Source organism: Pinus tabuliformis, chromosome 4_1 (genome assembly GCF_031772625.1).
Source record: "Pinus tabuliformis cultivar Carrire ecotype Pingquan chromosome 4_1, CPIR1, whole genome shotgun sequence".
Taxonomy (NCBI): domain Eukaryota; kingdom Viridiplantae; phylum Streptophyta; class Pinopsida; order Pinales; family Pinaceae; genus Pinus; species Pinus tabuliformis.
In genome coordinates this window covers 323,385,092-323,407,543 of record NC_142303.1, presented here as the reverse complement: position 1 = coordinate 323,407,543, position 22,452 = coordinate 323,385,092, and the positions used below count along the sequence as shown (strand labels likewise).

At 38.4% G+C, this 22,452-nt stretch overlaps 1 protein-coding gene across 1 annotated transcript in view; it reads right to left on the bottom strand.

The window, feature by feature from the left end:
* Positions 1 to 695: 695 nt before the first annotated feature.
* The window catches only part of LOC149175599 (disease resistance protein RPS2-like), a 48,806-nt gene continuing 27,049 nt past the window's right edge, over positions 696 to 22,452 (bottom strand). Inside the window, exon 2 of the mRNA XM_089421178.1 lies at positions 696 to 1,130. Within this exon, the coding sequence (XP_089277304.1) occupies positions 696 to 1,130 (435 nt within the window). The remainder of the gene's footprint in view (positions 1,131 to 22,452) is intronic.

Here is a 22,452-nt window from a genome sequence, read left to right as displayed (position 1 = left end):
TCTTCAAACTAATATGGGTCTATACCATGAATCTTTTTTATAATTTTTTTCTTCTTTTTTCTTTTGGAGTGATTATTCCTAGAGAGACATTGCAGTCTTGACTTCTTAAGCATGCTTTCCCTCAATCAACTCCAAAATAAGATGCTACAAAATATACTAGCTTTCCCACACACTACTCCTCAATTTCCTTTTCGTGACTTCCAAAATCTCCTCCAAGGGTTAATAATCTAATCAATAACGATCCATAATAGAATATTAACAAATCAAAATAATCTAATGAATAAGAATTTAAACTTCTTCATATATTAAAAAATTTGATATCATCTACTTGCGCTATTACATTTGAATAAACAACATTCATCGTCAACCAATTGCGAGAATGAAAATTTTATTGAATTCAACTATTTAAATCAACTCCTTAATGCATATGTAGCAACATACTGGATCAATTGATCCAAGTACTCGTACCCAAGATGCATTAAATAAGTTGTCTCTCCGCCGAGGAGAACACCTTCCACGATCAAAATTTCCACTAGTGTCCTCGCATTAATTTTTATATCCTTGGGAAAGGCAACACAGTAGAGAAAACAAATCTTCAATTCATGAGATAAAACATTATAAATATACCTTATTTTTGTACCAATTTTCCTTTCAAAATCTTGATCTGTATTGCCCATTAGAGTTAAAGCACAACGCTAGTCCTCTTCATCGTTTCTGGAAGCCATCATTGCACCAACTACATTTACAGCCAATGGAAAACCTTCACATTCCTTGGCAATTTGTGTGGCAATAAATTCTATATTTTTGTTGAGAGAAGCCGGGTCATTTGTAAAATATTTTCTCTTGAACAACTCCCACGCTTCCTTTTTGAACAGGGGCTCTATCTTTAAGGAGGATTGATTTTCCCGCATTGCTCCAATCACCTCTACGCTGCGAGTGGAGATCAAGACTTTGCTGCCCTTATCATTGCCAAAGTTGATCCCTACTTCATCAAAATCAATGTGCTCCCACACATCGTCCAAAATGAGAAGAAATATTTTCTTCTCAAGAGATGCAGACAATGCCATCTTCCGCAGATCATTTTCGAAGCTTTCGTCAATTTTCAAATCCAGTGCCTTAGCAATGGAATTCTGCAAGTTTCCAATCTTAAAATTCTGAGAAACAATAACCTAGATGACATCGTCAAAGATACCACTCACCTCCTTGAAATGGTTAAAGATGAGTTGGAGGAGGGACGTTTTTCGAACCCCACCCATACCCCACACACCAACCACTAGATAAGTAGGTTGGGTAAGCCATTTCTGTAGATCGCGCCTGATCAAATTTCATATGGAAGCCAATGAAGCTGACGACTGGGACAGGTTGACGAAGGACTGGCTTTGGCTCAGACGCTGCAGTAGGCACAATCTGCTCCACATCGACAAGAATTTGAAGGTCATCTTTAAGTCATTGAAAGTGGTCGTCGAATGTTGTCTTCCATTCTCTACATTTTCTAGGAACCGAACCAACCAAAACAACGCCTTCGTTGTTGCTTGACAATATCGATGAGTTTTTGGGACTGTATGAGGGCATCGCCCATGGATCTCAAACGCGTTTTTGCGGGTTTTGGCAACATTTTGTGGTCATCTCGAAATTGAGTGCGAATATGGTCCAAAAAAGACTCGACATGTGTGAAGTTAGTGTCCAGTCTTCCGAGGTTTTCCTCCAAATCAACGACATCCTTAATATGTTGTATGACTCCATGAATAACGTGGAATGGAAGAGAGGAGAAATGTGATTCGAATGAGTAGACCTTCCAATCTCCAATTTTATGATATTTTGTTGATTGTGGAGTCATTTAGAAGCTTGTGAATCATGTTTATGACAAGTTGAGAGTTGCCTTCCACAAGTAATTTAGAGAAACCTTGGGTCTAGGCTATCATTAATCCTTCCTCTAAGGCCTTCAGTTATGTTGCATTGTTATTGTTGAATCCCATGGGACCATCAAAAATATAGATGGGAGATCCCAAGTGATCTCTGAATATGCCTCCATATCTAGCTATGCTTTGGTTTCCTTTTGAAGCTTCATCAAAATTCATCTTTAAAAAAATTGAGGGAGGGAGTCCTGTTAAAATTATAATTTCAACTGCAGTGAACAGAACAGCAGCAGCTACTTTACTTATTTGTCCTGATCCAGCGCCCCACATTTATTCCCGATCTTTTAAGTCACCGCCATTACCATCTTTTCACTCTTTAATTATTTTTGTGTTTCCGAAGGAGAAAGATCAGATCCAGCGCCACACCATTACTTCTCAACAACCGTATTAATGAGCAGAACGGCTGAAAGAGAAAAGAACCAGCCTCGAGCCGACGCAGCATTTATCAGCCATAGATTTCATCACCACCGACTCAAGAAATACAGCAAAAGATCAGATTTCGTTCATTATGAGTAGCTGAGTACAACAGAGACTTCATCAGCAAGTTAAAGCGGTGATGACCCTTTCCCGCACTATAAAATGCAGACACAACAGTGTAGAAAATATAGAAATAGAAATAGAAGTAGAAAACAAAGGAAATAGATTGAGAGTTTTTTTTTGTATTGCACAGCAGTGCTGAAATTGTAATCTTCTGAGATAGCTGGTTTGTGGAACTGAAGTGTTCCTGCTGTAATCCCTCTGTCAAGAGGAAGATGCTCTTAAGCATAATCTTTTATGAAGATCCCTCTATGTGAGGAAGACTTAGTTTTATCAGTTAGTTTATTTTTTATAAATAGAAGTTTCTTTTTTGAGCGTTGCTGTTACACCGTAAGTCAAAAATAGGCTTGACGTCAAAAATCTCCGTTGCTGTTACACCAAAAGTTATTGCGTCAAAAATCTCCGTTACTATTACACCAAACGTTATTGCGTCAAATCACCGTTGCTGTTACAACGTAAGTCGAAAAATACTTGACGTCAAAAAAATTACGTTGCTGCAACACCACGAACAACAACTAAAAAAAACTGCGTTGCTGCAATACCAGTTACAGCAAAGCGTTTTTTTTTTTGTTTTCGCTATATTAAAACAGAGTATTATTTTGATTAGTTTTTGATCCTGAGGCAAAGTAGAGTATTATTTTATGCTCTATTCTTTTGTTTTTGAATTATCAGAGATTCCGAAAACAGAGTATTACTCTCTGTTCATATTTTTTTTGTTGTTTCGGAATTTATCAGAAAATTCCCAACAGTGGTAACAGAGGATTTTTCCACTGTATTTTGTTTGGAATAACTAGAAATTCCCGACATGGTATCAGAGCTTGTCCAAGCTCTTTGAAGACATCAAAGAAGCTGAAAGAAGATTTCTTGCTGCAGCAAATTATCCAGCAGAGCGAAAATGCTGTCAAGGTATTTTTCAGATTAGTTTTTTGTGTAGCTGCTGAAAACAGTTAAGTGAATTTTTTTACACAGTCAAGTATTGAAAGAATGACCAGCACCAGCGTGGGTATGTTTAATACCCAGCTCCCACAGTTCAATGGGAAAAATTATGACTACTGGGCAATAACCATGAGACCCCTGTTTTCCTCACAAGATCTATGGGAACTTGTTGAATATGGATTTGAAGAACCAGCAAATGAAGAAGAGTTTATTGGATTAACTCAGGCAGAGAAAGAGTTGTTGAAGAGCAATAAGAAGAAGGACTCAAAAGCCCTTGTATTCTTATATCAAGCAGTGCATGAGAGTGTGTTTCCAAGGATAGCAGCAGCCAAGACATCCAGAGAAGCATGGCAAACTCTCAAGATAGCCTATCAAGGTATGGAGAAAGTGAAGACAACGAAACTACAGTTGCTGAGAAAAGATTTTGAGAACCTGTGCATGAAGGAGTTAGACAATATTGACTCATTTTTCACACAAGCAATTGGTTTGGTCACACAGATAAGGTCTCATGGAGAAACTCTTGAAGAAAGAAGGATTGTGGAGAAACTATTGAGGTGCCTACCCCCAAAGTTTGATGTGATTGTTACCACCATAGAAGAGACAAAGGATCTCTCAAATTTTTCAGTTGATGAACTTCATGCATCACTGATAACACATGAGCAGAGGTTGAGTAGAAATGAAAACTCATATCTAGAGCAAGCCTTCAAGACCCAGATGTCATTTGGAAGAGGAAGAGGTCAAGGCAGAGGAAACAAGAGAGGAAGAGGCAGAAGCCAATACAGAGGTGGAAGAAACAGTTCAGCAAACATTCAAGGAAGAGGCAGCAATTCAAATCAGAACCAAGGCCATGGCAGCACCCAGCAAAGTGGACAACATCATGCTCAAGGACAAAGGTATGAAAAATCCAATGTCCAATGTTATTATTGTAAAAAATATGGGCACTATGCAAATGAATGTAGGAAGAAACAGTATGATATGAGTAATAGATCTAGTGAAAATATCACTAGAGAAAATATCAGTCAAGATAATGTGTTGTTAGTTTGTAATATGGCTGAAACAAACAGTGAGGATATATGGTTTCTAGATTCTGGTTGCAGCAACCATATGACAAGAAACATAGCCCTGTTTTCTGCTTTAGATCAGAGTGTGCAGTCACAAGTCACACTTGGGACTGATAGTAAAATTTCTGTTATGGGAAAAGGAGAAGTTAAAATATTTACAAAGAAAGGTGAAAAGAAAACCATAGCAGATGTTTATTATGTTCCCGGAATGAAGTGTAACCTCTTGAGTATTGGACAGCTTGTTCAAAAGGGTTACAATGTTTTCTTTGAGAATGATGTATGCACCATCATGGACAGAGCACCCAGCAAGCGATGCATTGCTGAAGTGAAGATGACAAGGAACAGAATGTTCCCTCTTAGAATAAGCGCAGATTTGAAAAATAAAGAAGAAATTGCAGCAGTGACACAAGAGGCTTTGCAAAGCGTACCAAAGGATGAAAATTGGTTGTGGCATTTGAGATTTGGACATCTCAACTTTGGAGGTCTTAATTTGTTGAGTAGAAAAGGAATGGTAAGAGGATTACCATTGATAGAAAAGCCAGACAGCCTTTGTGAAGGTTGTATATTGGGGAAACAACACAGATAAAGTTTTCCAACCGGAAAAAGCATAAGGGCAAAAGCACCCTTAGAAATTATCCACTCAGATTTATGTGGACCGATGCAAGCTCCATCACTTGCAGGCAGCCAATATTTTCTAACATTTATTGATGACTTTACTAGAAAGACTTGGGTTTATTTCCTGAAGAACAAAAGTGAAGTGTTTGAAAAATTCCGAAATTTCAAAGCACTCGTGGAAAATCAGAGTGGGCTGCGCATCAAAGTTTTGAGAACAGACAGAGGAGGTGAGTATATTTCCAAAGAATTTTTACGTTTCTGCAGAGAAAATGGAATTCATAAGCAATTTACAGCAAGGTACACCCCGCAGCAAAATGGAGTTGCTGAAAGGAAAAACAGAACAATCATGGATATGGCGAGGAGCATGTTGAAGGCAAAGCATTTGCCAAATGATTATTGGGCTGAAGCTGTACACTGTGCAATATATATTTTGAATAGGTGTCCTACAAAAGCAGTAATGAATAAAGTGCCAGAAGAAGCATGGAGTGGGAGAAAGCAAGGAGTCACCCACATGAAAGTTTTTGGTTGTGTGGCTTATGCACACATTCCAGATCAGCTAAGGAAGAAATTGGACAGCAAAGGGGAGAAATGTATTTTCATTGGATACAGTGAGGAATCCAAAGCTTACAGGTTGTATATCCCATCCACCAAGAAGTTTTTTGTGAGCAGAGATGTTCAATTTATTGAGGAGGAAGCTTGGGATGGAAGCATAGAGAAAACAGTTAATGTTAAAAACTGTTTGTCTCATAATGATGAAGATGAGGAGTTGGCTGAAACACATCCCCAAACAGCAGCATCAACACTAGAACAGCAAGAGACACCCTTGAGGAGAAATGAGAGTGCTTCTCCAAGCACACCACAAGGAGGAAATTCAAGTGCATCTACAAGCACTTGCACACCGAATGAAAGAGGTAAGAAATTCAGAAATTTAAGTGATATTTATGATGAAGGTATGAATTCCCTGTTTGCCTTGTATTGTCATGTTGATGACCCTGTTCATTTCGAAGAAGCAATTAAAGATAAGAAATGGATAGAAGCTATGGATGAGGAGATGAATGCCATAGAAAGAAACAAGACATGGGATTTAGTTGAGCTACCAAAAGGTAAAGAAGTCATTGGAGTTAAATGGGTCTACAAGACCAAGAGTAATGCTGAAGGCAAGATAGAAAGACACAAGGCAAAACTTGTTGTCAAGGGATATAAGCAGCAGTATGGGAGAGATTATGAGGAGACTTTCGCACCGGTTGCAAGAATGGAAACCGTGAGAGCAGTGCTGTCCATAGCAGCACAAAACAAATGGAAAGTTTACCAAATGGACGTGAAGTCAGCATTCTTGAATGGAGTATTAATGGAAGAGGTTTACATTGAGCAACCTCTAGGCTATGAGAAGAAAGGCCAAGAGCACAAAGTTTGCAGATTGAAGAAAGCTCTTTATGGGCTGAAGCAAGCGCCAAGAGCGTGGTACAATAGAATAGATTCCTATCTACTGGAGAACGGATTTGAGAAGTGTGAGGGAGAACCCACTGTTTACATCAAAGAAAAGGACTGTAAAATTTTAATTGTTGTATTATATGTTGACGATGTGATTTTTACAAGTAATGATGACTACCTCATTGAAAATTTCAAATCAGTCATGAAAGAAGAATTTGAGATGACTGACATGGGTTTGCTGAGATACTTCTTAGGAATAGAAGTAGATCAAAATAAAAATGGAATTTTTATTTCATAGGCAAAATATGTAAATGAAGTGTTGAACAGATTTAACATGCAGGACAGTAAGGCAACAAACACTCCCATAGTGATGGGATTAAAACTCAGCAAAGAAGACAATAGCAAGGATTTTGACCCTAGCGTGTACAAGAGCATAGTTGGCAGCCTTATGTATTTAACTGCAACTAGGCCAGACATAATGTATGCTGTCAGTTTAATTTCCAGATTCATGGAGAGGCCAAAAGAAACACATTGGCAGGCAGCAAAGAGAATTCTGAGGTATGTTAAAGGTACAAAAAAGTATGGCATATTTTATACTGTTTCAGAATGTTCAAATTTAGTTGGATACACAGATAGTGATTGGGCTGGAAGTGTAGATGATCGGAAAAGCACATCTGGTTACGTTTTTCACATAGGTTCAGGAGCCATTTCATGGGCTTCCAAGAAACAGCCAATTGTGGCATTGTCTACAGCAGAAGCAGAGTACGTGGCAGCTACAACAGCAGCATGTCAAGCAGTTTGGATGAGGAGAATGTTGAGAAGTCTATGCCAGGAGCAGGCAACAACAACGGTTATTTTTTGTGACAATAGTTCAGCTATTGCATTATCCAAGAACTCTGTATTCCACAAGAGAACAAAACACATAGACACAAAGTTTCACTACATCAGAGAATTGGTGAACAATGGAGAAATCGTTTTACAACACTGCAGGACTCAGGAACAGGTTGCGGATATTCTGACAAAGCCATTGGACCAGAAAAGTTTTGAGTTTTTAAGGAAACTTCTGGGTATGACTGATAACCCAACAGTTGAAATTAAAGGGGAGTGTTGAAATTATAATTTCAACTGCAGTGAACAGAACAACAACAGCTACTTTACTTATTTGTCCTGATCCGACGCCCCACATTTATTCCCGATCTTTTAAGTCACCGCCATTACCATCTTTTCACTCTTTAATTATTTTTGTGTTTCCGAAGGAGAAAGATCAGATCCAGCGCTACACCATTACTTCTCAACAACCGTATTAATGAGCAGAACGGCTGAAAGAGAAAAGAACCAGCCTCGAGCCGACGCAACATTTATCAGCCATAGATTTCATCACCACCGACTCAAGAAATACAACAAAAGATCAGATTTCGTTCATTATGAGCAGCTGAGTACAACAGAGACTTCATCAGCAAGTTAAAGCGGTGATGACCCTTTCCCGCACTATAAAATGCAGACACAACAGTGTAGAAAATATAGAAATAGAAATAGAAGTAGAAAACAGAGGAAATAGATTGAGAGTTTTTTTTTGTATTGCACAGCAGTGCTGAAATTGTAATTTTCTGAGATAGCTGGTTTGTGGAACTGAAGCGTTCCTGCTGTAATCCCTCTGTCAAGAGGAAGATGCTCTTAAGCATAATCTTTTATGAAGATCCCTCTATGTGAGGAAGACTTAGTTTTATCAGTTAGTTTATTTTTTATAAATAGAAGTTTCTTTTCTGAGCGTTGCTGTTACACCGTAAGTCAAAAATAGGCTTGACGTCAAAAATCTCCGTTGCTGTTACACCAAAAGTTATTGCGTCAAAAATCTCCGTTGCTGTTACACCAAAAGTTATTGCGTCAAATCACCGTTGCTGTTACACCGTAAGTCGAAAAATACTTGACGTCAAAAAAATTACGTTGCTGCAACACCACGAACAACAACTAAAAAAAAACTGCGTTGCTGCAACACCAGTTACAGCAAAGCGATTTTTTTTCTGTTTTCGCTATATTAAAACACAGTATTATTTTGATCAGTTTTTGATCCTGAGGCAAAGTAGAGTATTATTTTATGCTCTGTTCTTTTGTTTTTGAATTATCAGAGATTCCGAAAACAGAGTATTACTCTCTGTTCATATTTTTTTGTTGTTTCATAATTTATCAGAAAATTCCCAACAGTGGTAACAGAGGATTTTTCCACTGTATTTTGTTTGGAATAACCAGAAATTCCCGACAACTCCAAGGGTAGGGAATAATAGTAGGTAGTGCTAGAGTGAGGAGTGAAATGAGGCTCCAGATGGGGGAGGAGTCCAAGAGCAGGGAATAATAGTAGGTAGGGCTAGAGTGAGGAGTGAAATGAGGCTCCAGGATCTAAATGCTAGTTTCTTGGTAGCAAGGCTTCCTTCTGATTCACTTGCTAGTCTTTATAAAATGAGGGATGCACTATTATTGATTCCTTTACATTCTTCTAGATGATGATCCAAAGAGAATGATGGGGTATTGAAATTTTATATAAGACTTTACATAGAAGAAATGAGGTATAAGTCAGTTGGATGCAAAATGTCCACGTACATCAAATCGTAGTAGCTGTAACTGCTCCATCCCAATAATGCTCTTCTCACAAATGATAAATAAATGCAACCGGTCCCTAGAGGTGGAATTACTGATTGTACAGAGTCTTACTATTCAAATTGGCGAGCAATACACCCATCTGTACTTGAATAAACAATCTTAGTAGCCAGATTTTTATCCCGAACAAACAATCTCAGCACCAAGAATTTATGTTCTGTCGCTTTCACTAATAAATAATTGTGAGCTTATAAATCGTCCACGTACGCACCTGTGCTGTAATATATATCCATATCGGTGCTGAATTCTTGGTATGTAGAGGACTCATACTTTGTGGTTGCAGGGAAGAAAAAATGGCATCTCAAGTGAAGGTGGGTTACTTAGAGACTGAGAATAAGTCCGGCGGGGATGATGCGCAAAGACTTAATGGAGTTAATAGCAGTTTCTTTGTAGTGGATCTCATCTTGAGACTGCTGGCAATCGGCTGCACGTTTTCTGCTGCAATCGTAATGGGAACGAACAAGCAGACGGTGATACTTCCCATCGTTGGCCCATGGCCTGCCAAATACCAATATTCGCCTGCCTTCGTGTATGTGGGTAGGAGGATATTAGATCAACTTAGTTATCTTCTGTTTTTTTTGGTCAATATAGTAGGGTTAAATAAGTAAATACAGGTTTAAAAATATTGTTTATATCATTTATTTTTGAAAATAGAGTAGACTTATTTTAATTTCATATTTATTAAAGATTTATCTTTTAAGTAATAATTAGAATTTAAATTTTGCATTGTTCTTATTCCTATGATTAATTTTTCACGGTGAAAAGAATGATGCGTGAATAATGTCTAGCCTTATTAGTTCATATCAACTTGCATGTTCAGGTGAAGCAATAAGCTAAAATCAAATGATGGTTATATACTAAAATAAAAGAATAAAAACAAAAAAAAAATAGCAACATGTTTCAATACTTGCCCGTGCTCTAAATATGGCGTTATCTGGAATCTGTGTCTGCAACACTGTAGGCATGGGAGTGGTCATTACCCACGAAGTTGAGGTGCATTTGCGTGTCTCAACGATGATGTTCTTCTCCTTTGAGTTGGAAGTTGATGATGCTCCCTTTATATTGCTCTGGACCTCAGCCTGTCATACCACTTGCTTTACCTTTGCGTGTGGCTGCGATTGCTGGAATATGTTTGGCAAGATGTATGAGGTTCCTACCTTAGTTATTGTTTTTTGAACCCCCATCGAGGCCCACTCGTACGATATATTAAGTTAACTCCCACAGATAGAGCATTAAATAGTCAACAAAATTAGGTTGTTACATATTCCATTCCAAATGAGCCCAACATTACTTTTTCAAGGTCAACAACAGTAAAAGACACTTTGTTGAACAATAGTCTTAATTGAGGTAAAATATAGTTTCTGGCCATATTATATATTTTGACACTGATCTACATGATAAATATAAGGTAAAAAGAAAAACTCATAAAATAATATATTTTGACACTGATCTACATGATAAATATAAGGTAAAATGAAAAACTCATAAAATGAGTTCGCTATCGATCAAAATTCTGCTCATTTATTGACCATTTCATCCATTGGCAGATACAAAATAGAAAGGTCTAACAAACTTTTGAATAATCACACTGAATAATTCAGTGAGGAAGAAAGGATCTGAGGATGATGTGTACCCTTTAGAATCCAGCAATGGAAAAGGCATTGGCAGCTGGATTGGCATCAGTATCAGCGTTAGTATTGACATTAATCAAAACTTATAATGATGAAGCCATGGTGCAAGGTCAAGTTTAGTTATGGACTGACAAAATTGACTAAACAAGCATCCGTGGAAATTTGAGGAAGATAACATTAAATTAGATATTGATATTTCTCAATTAATGCAAATAGGAAACACAGATATATCCCTTGAAGATTTGGAATTGTGAATAACTTACAATCCATTTAAAAATCAGTGTTCGGCTCCAGAAACTCATATGGCGCTTTACAAATGAAGTTCCATGGGTTAATCTGAATCTTGCAGTATCTGTTTGGATAAAAAAACAAACAAATCCCTCAAAACCCATATAGTATTTTTCACACCCTCAAAATCTTATCCTGAAATCGCCCAAGATTCATGTTGTGCCCTCTTAATATCTTAGTTTTGAAATCAAGAACTTTACCCAATCATCTACAACTGCTCCATAGACAACGCCTCCTCGATATAGAAAATTAAGGAAGTTGGTTGACGGTTCATAAGGAAGTCGGTTCACAGTTAATTGTGGGATCCAACGATTGAGTCACAACCATCATTGTTTTCATATTTCAATTCAAATCAATGGTTAATCATAACCCAATTGTCTAACAAAAGATCGAATGGCACAAATTATGATAGTGATGTAGCTGGGGAGTTCTTTTCAAAGGGGAACACCTTACGACATAAATATTATGAGGTTTTTGATTTGATTATCTTGATTAACTCATAGTAATATTAGGAGTAGTAGATGAAATTGACCCCGTGTCATGCGAGTACAAGATCGCCCTACTTGTCGATTCCACTTTAAAAAAAACACTTATACATGACTTCATATAATATTAATGTCATGTTACAAAATGACAATTAATCACCCTTATTATATTATATACTTTTGAGGAAAGTATATGAAACAGGGAGGTCGATATAATATTTTTATGATAAATGGACACATCATACCTAAATAAATTTGTTTAAGGAACAACCTAATTATTCTATATTGTGGTCTTTTTTGTTGAAATTCAACGATATAATTCTTTATGAGAATGTAGCATTTTGTTATTTATTGTAATTTTTCTTTATTTAAATTGCATTTTCAAATGCATATATGATTTACCGCCTTGAAAAAAACCTAGGACACTTAGATTGTGTAGACTACACAACTCAAAAATACAATTCCAACATATTCTTGCTAAGTTTTAAGGAAAACTAATCGGAAAAATGCCCAAAAACAAAGGTCAAAACATAAAACAATTACACTACACTTTTGTTTAATTTTTTTCCAGTAAAATATAATATGTATAAATTGTTTGTTTTAATTGCATCAACATAGATTTATCTTAATTATGGATGTATCAATCATTATAAGATAAAAATAATTGATATTTAAATATGTTGAGTGATTTTTAGAAGATTTATAGTTAGCATGAATAATATATATATTCCCTAAGAGAAGGGATTTTTATTCATTGGAATAAGAGTCTACTTCAACCAATATGCCCTTAGGCATGAAAATACACACCATAGAAATAACACTTGGAAAGGGTGGACAATTGGCTAGAGTGGCAAGTGTTGTAGCAGAATTGATCACAAAAGAAGATCGATCAATGCATGTCAAATGCGCTCCTGATTGTGCTGATTTTTCTGAAACAAAATTCCCAGACAAATGATCTATATATATATATATATATATTTGTGGCTATCCACCTCTTGACGGACCCAGTTAATCGATACAAACAATGATTAAAAACCATGACAATTCTCCGTGGAGACCTGATGACCCACTTTCAATCGTTCAATCCAATGGCTAGTGGGACTTTCTCCCAAGTATTACTTGTGACCGTAAATGAATCTCCGCTATGTGCGACCCATAATGGTGGTGTACATTGGCCTTTGACCATCTAATGACCCAAGTCACACGATTAGATTGGATATTGTCATCTAATAGCGCTACCCCCCACCTCCCTGTTGACGTTATGGGGGGGTTGCGCTATATTAATTCCACCTCACTATTCGAGGGTGTAATCCAAAGGTCCTCCGCCCTTCGACACATCCAATAGTCTCCATTCAATAGCACTACCCCCCTCTCCATTGACATCACAAGGTGGGGGGGGGGTCATGTTATTTCTCCCTTCCGTCGATCTTATGAATGGATCTCTATTGTTCATTGAGCCCGAGTCCACCCTTAGTTATGTAACACATTGATATGGTCTAAAGTTTAGGCCCTCAGGGTTATGGCCCTGATTCAGCGCATACACTAGGTTGACCCTGACCTCAAATATCGTTACTCTTTCATATTGTTGAGCCTCACAATTGCTTCTTTTTGACACCCTTTTTCACCTATTTTATTCTTCTTTGACCATCATAATCACTCAATGGGAATAAAATCACAAGATTTATGGCATGGCAGGTATATAATTGTCTTGTATTTCATAAGTTGATAATGTTCTTTATTATTAGTCTAATATTTGCTTTAGCTACTGAATTGGGATGATTTTGCAACTAATGTCTGATTCTGCAACCAAGTCCATGGTTTGATAGGTTCCAAGGTGCCAGCTGGAGAGAGAAATATATGGAAAGGTGGTGATCAATGCACTCAATGATTCCCTCCTACCTTCATGAACTAGATTGATAAAAGAAGCTTCCAATTACGTGGTCAAGGATAAAGTCAACTTTGTTAGCTATAACAGGTGAGCAAGGAATGAGATATACACCTCACAATTTGCTTTGTTAATAGAAAATCGTGAGTGAATTTTGTTATGATATATTTTCATAGTTAATTTTAGCATTCTGTTAGCAAGGATAGGCATAGAGCTCTGAACATTTAATGATACGGGCTTTATAAAAGTCCTCGCAGCAAACACAAACACAATGATTTTTTATGCGACAGTGAAGACTTAAAACTCTATTTTTAATATTCAATTTATGAAGAACCTTTTCGTTTCCATGTGTGGTTGACTGTTTGATTGATAACATGATTACCTGCTTCTTGTGGAGGGACCCCTCGAGTAGTAAGGATTTTTGTTCATTTTCAGTAAATAAAATTTATGTATAATTTCATAAGCTTTCTATTCTGTTCAATTGAGTAGATGTGTTTTTAATTTCTTTCAGATTCAAATTATGATTGTTTTACTAATCATCTCTTTTGTTTATAGATGCACATGAATTAAGCTTAACAACAATGATAACAACAATATGATTTAGACTTAGGCAAAACTTTATTTGCCTTATAGAATAGAGGATTTATTTGCAAAATTAGATGTTTCATTTCAAGCATGAGTGATTTATAATTCAAGAAAGTGTGGATGTAGTTAAGCAGAGATTTATTTCATTTTGGTTTCAAACAATTATGAATGATATTCTTACAGATGTGTGATGAGATTAATAGTAGCCTTTTCCTTTGAAATCGAGTGTGTATATAAATAGTGTGAAGAGTGTAATTAATTTTCATTTACAATAAGTGTGGGATTGATTTACTTATATGCAGAGTTGTGAGATTTTCTTTTGAAGTAGAGTGTGAGATTTTCCATAAGTAGTCTTCGGTAAAAGAGTGTGATCATTTCATTTTCTAGGAATAATTGCTTTGCTCATGTGCATTTCAATAACTTAATTTAGAATTTATATTTCGATAACTCAACTTAATTTAGAATTGGTGTGAATAATCAAAGACTTCTAGTATATACAATACACTTACACTTCATCAACTTACAAGCCCTGGTCGATAATTTATGCAAGTAATTTAAGGTTAATTAAATTACCAAACATTTTGGCGTTGTTGCAAGGGGAGTGTAAATAGGAGTCTTTTCTTTTTATTAAAAAAAAAAAAAACAAAAATGATATGCATAGGGAAAGAGATTCTAGAGGTAGATTTGTAGGTAGAGGTAAAAGTTTAATTCCAACATCATCACTCACCCCACCACGACCTCGTAGTACCACACCACCCACTCAAACTCATATTCTATCATTTGCAAGAAAACATAAACCTCCCAAGGTACTTAGATCCGAAATCCAACCTAGATATTCACCAACCTCATCAACCGAAGCAATAATAGAAGAAGAAGATCCTACATCCCCAACAGAAGGAGTAGTTTTCCTATCTTCAACTGGAGAAAGACTTCTAGGACAAGAGCTAGAGATCCCTAGTGAAGAAGAAGAGGAAGAAACTTATTTTAACTTACCATTGATAGAAGAACCAAAACCAGAAGAGCTAGAAGAAGAATTAGAAAACCCAATTTTGGAACCCTATATTAGTTCTGAAGAATCTACAATGGCTGGAGAAGGGGAAGGAGAGGTACATAATGTTAATGGTGAACAACCTAGGATTGGAGGAGGAAGAGGAGGAAATAGAGGAGGAAGAGGTGGAAGAGGTGGAGGAAGAGGGAGAGGAGGAGGTAGAGGAGATCCAAAACCCTTTGGATTTCCTATCCTCAATGAAGATACAACAACTACAATGAAAAACATCTCACCCTCCATCCTTCCAAATTTTCATGGATTAAGAAGTGAGGATCCTGAAACATTTCTCTCTGAGTTTGAAGTTTTGTGTAGATATTATGATTACCTACTTGACACTCAAAAGTTGAAATTGTTTCTAGCAAATATTAAGGATACAACATTAAAATGGTTCATGGTCTTACGAGTACACTCTATAACAACATGGGAAGAAATGAAAACTACATTCTTAGGGAAATATAAGGATTATTGTATGCCCCATAATATTAAGGATAAATTCTTTAAAATGATGCAGAAAGAAGATGAAAATCTTGAATATTTCATTGAAATATTTGCTTATAATGTTAAAAGGGCTAAAATGCATGAACTAGATGAAGAAACTTTGAAAGCTCTCTTATTAAAATCCATCAGAGATGAGTGGATTGATATTCTCAATTTGATGGGTAAGGGAGATATTTCTCAGTTATCATTTGGAGAGATTTGTGAGTTATGCATACACATTTCAAGTGGTAAGGCAAGAACTGGGAAAAATCCAAGAGATCCTCTCATGACTAGGATTAATAAATTTGCAGCTGGGACTGTAAGTAGGGATGAATTAGGCAATTTGTGTGACAATTTTAAAACATACATTTTGGGAAGTCTTAGTGAACAAATAGATACCCTTAAAGCGAAAAACAAGCAAAATGCTAAAAATGCTGCATTGTTAATCTTTTGTCCGTAATGCAGAAAGAAACATGCTCTGAGAGAATTCCCTCTTGACTTAAAAAGTGTAGAAACCTATGTTATATGTGCAAAAAATCATGCTACAAAAGAATGTACTTCAATAGCATGTCTTAAAGTTATTTATCAAGAGGATAATACCAAATCAAGTAGATCCCCTCTATTTTATTTCTAAGAAACCATGGCAAAATTCACAACCAAATATGACTCGGGGATTTAACACTCAAGCATTTTCACAACCATCACAAAACAATTGGACTGCACCCATGCCTTGGAAATCTTGGCCTCAACCTTGGGCACAAGGATGGAAAAATCCTTATGGAAAATATCCTCAATATCCTCAATATCAACAACCTTACCCTGTTTTTCCACCACAATATTTTCCTCAACATGTTCAACCAACTCAACCTCAGAATTCGAATCCACAACTTTCATTACCATTCCCTCAAAGACCAAATCAATTGCCTACTCAACCACTTCCAAATCCAAATAATAATAAAAATTCACAACCTGTTTACAATATGGAAGGACATAATTTCCAAACCTACATGATAACTCCACTAGATCTAAACAATGTCCAACTTAGATCTGATAGAGTATTGGAAAATAAGTCCCCATCAGTTGTTATTCAGGAATTCGAAAAGGAGAATCTCTCTGAAAAAGAGAAGTCTCTTAGTTAAGAAGAAAAATCTTAAAAACAAATGAGCCCTATACATTCTAATGATATTCCAATAAACTCAACTCCTATCATAGAACCTTTAGTATCTGTCCAAACACCACCTTTTCTCGAGAGATTAAAAATTGATAAGGGGGTAGAAAAACATATTTTATTGCTGTTATAGCTCCAAATCTCACTCTTATGGTTTGTGATGCTGCACTCATGGCCTAGGGCAACCCCTCCTTCCAGACCTGGTCCAAAAATTTAAAAAACAGTGTTTTATTCCCTATACGCGACATTTCCCTGAGTTAAACGCGTGTACACGCGGGTCTGTTATACCCAACCCACGTGTATCTATTAAAACACTTAAAAAATAATAAATTCCTCTTTTTCGGGCGGAGATCGCGGGTTTTACCTGCTGGATCACCTGTTATTGCCCGTGGCCCAACTGTTCCCAACTAACTCCTAACTAAAAAACTACTTTGGAGAGGGTATAAAAAGACATCAAAGGGAAGGCCAAGGGGAGAGAGAAAAGAGAGCAAGATTATTATGCTGAGATTTTTCCCTTAGACCAGGTCTGAAGTCCTTGGTGCTTTCTGCACTTCCCCCATTTTGCATAGGAAACCCTTGTTTCCATGTGTCTTGGTGATCATTCATCCTTGATATCATCATTGAGTAGGACTTGGAAGGAGCTCTTGTTGGAGGCTTGAGGCTGGAACGAATCCGGGAGGAAGCTTTGCTTGGAGCCTGCTGAAGGTGTTCAGGTGATATCTTTCCGATATATGTACTTTATTTGCCTTTATATATAAAGAAACACGTCTTTGTTCCTGAAACAATCTTTCTTTATGCTTATGAGATTCTTGTCTTGAATTCTTGTGCAAGTGGTTACTTAAAGATTTTTATAACTAACTTTATAGCATAAAGATGGTTTATACATAAATATCTGTACATGTACTGTTGTGTTCTTTGATTTGTTTGTCTTGCAGATCGAAGGAAGAAGAAGGGAACTCCAAGAAGGGTTTGGACCCTAAAGGCCTTCTCGAACGTAGGACCTTAGGTACGTACCCTAAACATTAGAATTTGCTTAAAAGTAAAAATGATGGCTGTGTGTGTGTTTCTTTGAATAAGCAATTTTCAGTCTGGTAGAGTCTTAGCCCAAAGGACCCTAGGGGTACTTTCCCTTCAACCAGAATTGGCGACTCCGCTGGGGACAACACTCTTGTTGTTCCTAGTTTGGGTAGTCTTCAAGCCAATCAAGGATCAGCCCCTCTGTTTGTTGGCTCTGACTGTCTGATCTTTTCTTGAACTCCAAGCTTTTCCAGTTTCAGTCTGTGTTTTTTTTTTTTTTTTTCTTGAAAGACTTCAGATACGCTCTTTTCCTGGATTACAAAAGCGTATATACGCAAGTTTCACTAAGTAAACCCGCGTATACGCAGGTTTCCTTAGTTTCAGTCGCGTATACACGCATTCTGCAATTAATTGCAGGCGCGTATATTACATAAATTTCAAGATTTATAAATTTTCTTTTTGCTGAATGTTTGTCTGGTGGTTTGGGGTCAGTGTCAAGCAGTTATTTCTCCAGTAACAGTTCTCTGTTTGACGGGGGGCATCTTGTTCTGAACTCTCTCTAGTCATAAGGAGTATTAGTCTTGTTTTCGTTGATTGCAAGCGTCATTGATTTTTGACACACAAGATTTCTGTTTAGGAATCTTGATTGCTCTGTTTCGGCAGAGTAGGAAGATTGGGTTCAATCTTTGTGTCCATTTTGCTTTCATGACACTTTTGTTTGCTTAACGAAATCATTTTTGTGACCATTTGCTCCTTCGTTTCGGGAAGTTTGTTTGTTACCATTTTCTTGAAACTTGTCTTTTGATATTTAGGACTTTCATTGCTGCTTTTGATTGTCAAAAGCGATTTCGAACACATTTTATTTTTGTTGAGTTTTCATCATTTGAAAGGTGTCAATTCACAAAAGTGTTTGGTTGCTTGTTTATCAATCGTTGGTGTCAGTTTTTGAGAGCTTTCCTTTGAAAAAGACTTTTTGGTTTGATTGAAAGAAAATCTTTTGAAAGTTTTTGAGTTTCGCTTTCTTAAACTTGCTTCTCATTTGATTTCCCTTTTTGCGAAGTGAAAGTGCTTTGTTTTTTATCTTAGAACTTGTTTTTATTGTTTGGACGAAATGATTGGTAACACATCATCTTCTATCTAAGCATTTTAGTGGCAAGACAAAATTTGGTAAAGCAGCAACTTTCCTTCTTTGTTTTTAGAGTAGTCTTTGAATCTTGCATCCACATATAGTTCTTGCATTAGGGTAAGATTTGCATCTCTTTTTAGGCATATTTAGTTTTGTTAGTTTTTGTGAGTGTGGAGTCTGAAAAGAAAAAGAAAAAATTTGTTTATATTAGAAGTACCTCTGAACCTCATAGAAATTGCTTTTCATCGAAAACAAAAGTGCATGTGCATGTAGCTAAGTTTTATTAATTTCTTTTGCGTCCATAAAAACACCACAAGTTTCATCTCCATAACCCTGTGACTTAAAGAACAGCCTAATAAGAACTTTTTGTTTTAGTTATTACACCAACAAGTTTAGGATTTTAGGGCCTTGGAATAGGCGAGTGGAGAGTTAACTCTCCAAGGCCACATAAAACGTCAAACATAAGAGTCTGATTAACGAGAGTAAATCCAATAGCGTTAGGAAGACCAGGAAAGCTCCGGATCTGGGAGTTAAGCACGAGGGTCTGTGAAGGCAGGGAAGAGAGATACCCCCTCTCCTACTTGTCCGAACTTACCTCACGACTGTTCCGCCTGGCTTCTGCGACGAGTTGGTACCCATAGTTGCCTCTCCTAGGGATCTGCATAGGTGGCTGCGGAGGGGAATCCCGTGGCACCTGAGGTCGACGTTGTATCACTCTCGACAGTACTACTGGAGGGCACCCTTGCAAAGCTTGGGGGCTTGCACCGGCGCAGGCTGTTGTTAGGAGGTTAGCGTAACTTCCTCTGATACCTTCGCTGATAGGACTGGGCCCTCATCATCCCAGACTATCTTCGGAAGGCCCTTTGATTCACTTTCTCGTATTTTGGTGTCCGGTCCTAATCACCCGGAGCGGAAATACTTGAAAGTTGTTTGACTGGCTGTTTCTTTAGGAACTTTATAGTGTGTGCTCTGTGCTCCTAGTCAGCTTAGCTTTTAATTTTTGAGTCTTTAGTTAGATCATAACAAAAAATTCAAAGTGGCTAACCGGTCTCCAAGACGGTCTCGAAGACTTCGTGGTCTCTCGCCACCTAGTTTAGAGCCTTCTCCTAGAAGGCGCAGAGGGGATACTACCGGTAGGGCCCGTCCCACGCCGGTTGACGCATCGGGGATTGATCCTCCTCTCGGGGATATTAGCGGCCAAGCAAGGCCTGGTACTTCTGAGCAAGAGAGGGACACTCCAGTCCTTTCTCGAGTGTGCTTTCAAGCGGAGAATAACGTAGAGGTAGAAGAATTCTCAGAGTCGTTAGGGGCTCCAAATTCTCCACTACCATCTAGTTATCTAGACATATTGCAGTACGTTGGGCCTCCATTATATAGACCATCGAGTCCAGGTTACGCTACGCGCTTACCATTTATGATCACTACTGGAAGCATGGCTTCTACGAGTGCTGCGACTATGCAAACCCCAACATCGGTGCAAGGGGGAGGAACCATTTCCATCCCTTCCGCTTCCTTGTTCGGATCGTTTGCTAGCACATCTTTGGTGGGGTCTACCTCCATTCCGTCCACGAGTGGAAATGCCCAAACCAATGCTTTTAGTACTGGTTCCTTCCTTTTTGGCACCCAATCACAGGGTATTCCATCGGTTCCGTTCAGTGCCGCTACGTCCATGATGGGCGGATCGGCTTCATTCCAGGGTTTTCCTTTCGGAAGTGGTCATATCCTACATTCCAACCCAACGGTAGGATCCATGCCTTTTTCTTCAATAGGACAAAGTAGCAATCCTTTCCAAGGTTGGAATAACCCTGGGGTTAGCAACGCAGGAACTGCGAATCCATTTATCGGCCAACAAGGAAGTAGGCCGTATTCCACGGTTAGCATGTTTCAAAGTATTCCTCCCCTTGCTTCGGCTTGGAACCCATATCAGGGGTTATCAACTCCTTACCATTCTTTAGGAGGGAACTTTGCAGGCTATGGAGGTTATACGGTAGGAGTTGGTCAAACTCCGAATTTTGCTGGACCACAAGGTTTGCCTTTTGGTTCAGCCGGTTCTAATGGTCACTTCGGGCAGCCTGGTGCCTCCCAAATCCCAGGACAATCTTTTCAGAACTTTGGGAGTTCTGCCCAGTCTGGGTGGAATCCCCTAGGTCCTCCTAGGCTTCCGTTTCTGGCAACGTTAAACTTGCCAGATCTCACTAAGCTAACGAACGACCCTATCAGGTATAATCCGGCCTGGTCTCCGGTCCCAACCAAACTCCCTTCAGACATTCCAAAATTCGAAGGGAAAAGTGGTGAAGATCCGGGCGATCATGTAACCACATTCCATTTATGGTGCTCATCCAACTCCCTCATCGAGGATTCGATTAGGTTGAGACTCTTTCAGCGCACCTTGATTGGTAATGCGGCTAAATGGTATATAGAGTTGCCAGGGGGCAGCTTTACATCGTTCGCTGACTTAGCCAATATCTTCTTAAATCACTTCCAGTTGCCCGTCCGCTATGATGCCGGAACTGAACTTCTGGCCACTTTTCGTCAGGATAAGGCAACCCACATTTCTGATCACATTCAGGAATGGAGACGGAGAAAGAGGCTCATCAAAGCCAAAATCCCTCCGGAGTACCGTCTAGAGTGGTTTTTGAAGTCTTTGCAACCCGAGATCTCCAAGGATGTCTCCATGTCTGGGGTCTATTCTGAGGAGCAAGCCATTTTCAGGGCACAGCAGTTAGAACTGATTTACTCTCAGTCTGGGATCCTCCAAAAGTACTTGCCAGATGCTCCTGGATCTAAGGTTGATTTAGCTAAGCCAAAGCCAGGTCCGCACGCGGATGGTATCGTAGGGTCAGTAGACTCGACTACAGTGAACTTGTTGAATCAATTGCAGCAGTTGTCATTACAAACTGCTCCTAACAACCAAGTCACAATGTCTAATCCTCAAGCCTCCCAAAATTCTTCCATTAACGCCGTCCAATCCGATAACCCCAAAGGAAATCAAAATTCTGATGGAAAAAAGAAAGGACGTGGCAAGAAGAAGAACCAGGATGGGAAGCCCGATGCAAATAAATCCAGCAACAACGCTGGTGGTGGTGGAAATGAGTCGAGAAAGAAAGTTAAGTTTCCTTGCAAGTTATGCAAAGGAGACCATCTAACTCATCTCTGCCCTAGAATTGAAGACGCTCAGCGCTTGTTAGGACAACAAGGGACTTCTAGTTCGCAAGCTGTGTTAACTAACCCGTTTCCCCAAGGGCAGCAACTTCTTGCTGGCGCAAGTTCGAACCCTGGTACCTCCGCAGGGGGCAACCAGGAAGGGGGCAAGTCATCGAATGTTTTCATGATGGGTGCTCACGCTAATGTGGCCACACGGTCACGCGATTATGGTGAAGGTGAAAATTCTAAGGGTAAATCAGTTCCCGAAACTAACAACCCACTTCATATTGAGCGACCTTCTGTTGAGACTATACCTCGGGTGCCGAAAGGTTCAGCTAAACGCGCGACTATCAACCCTAATATTAGGGCAGCCCAGAATTACTCCATTGTTGAGGATCTGGCCCAGAGTCCATGTGCTATGTCCGCGTTAGAGGTTCTCCAGTCATGTCC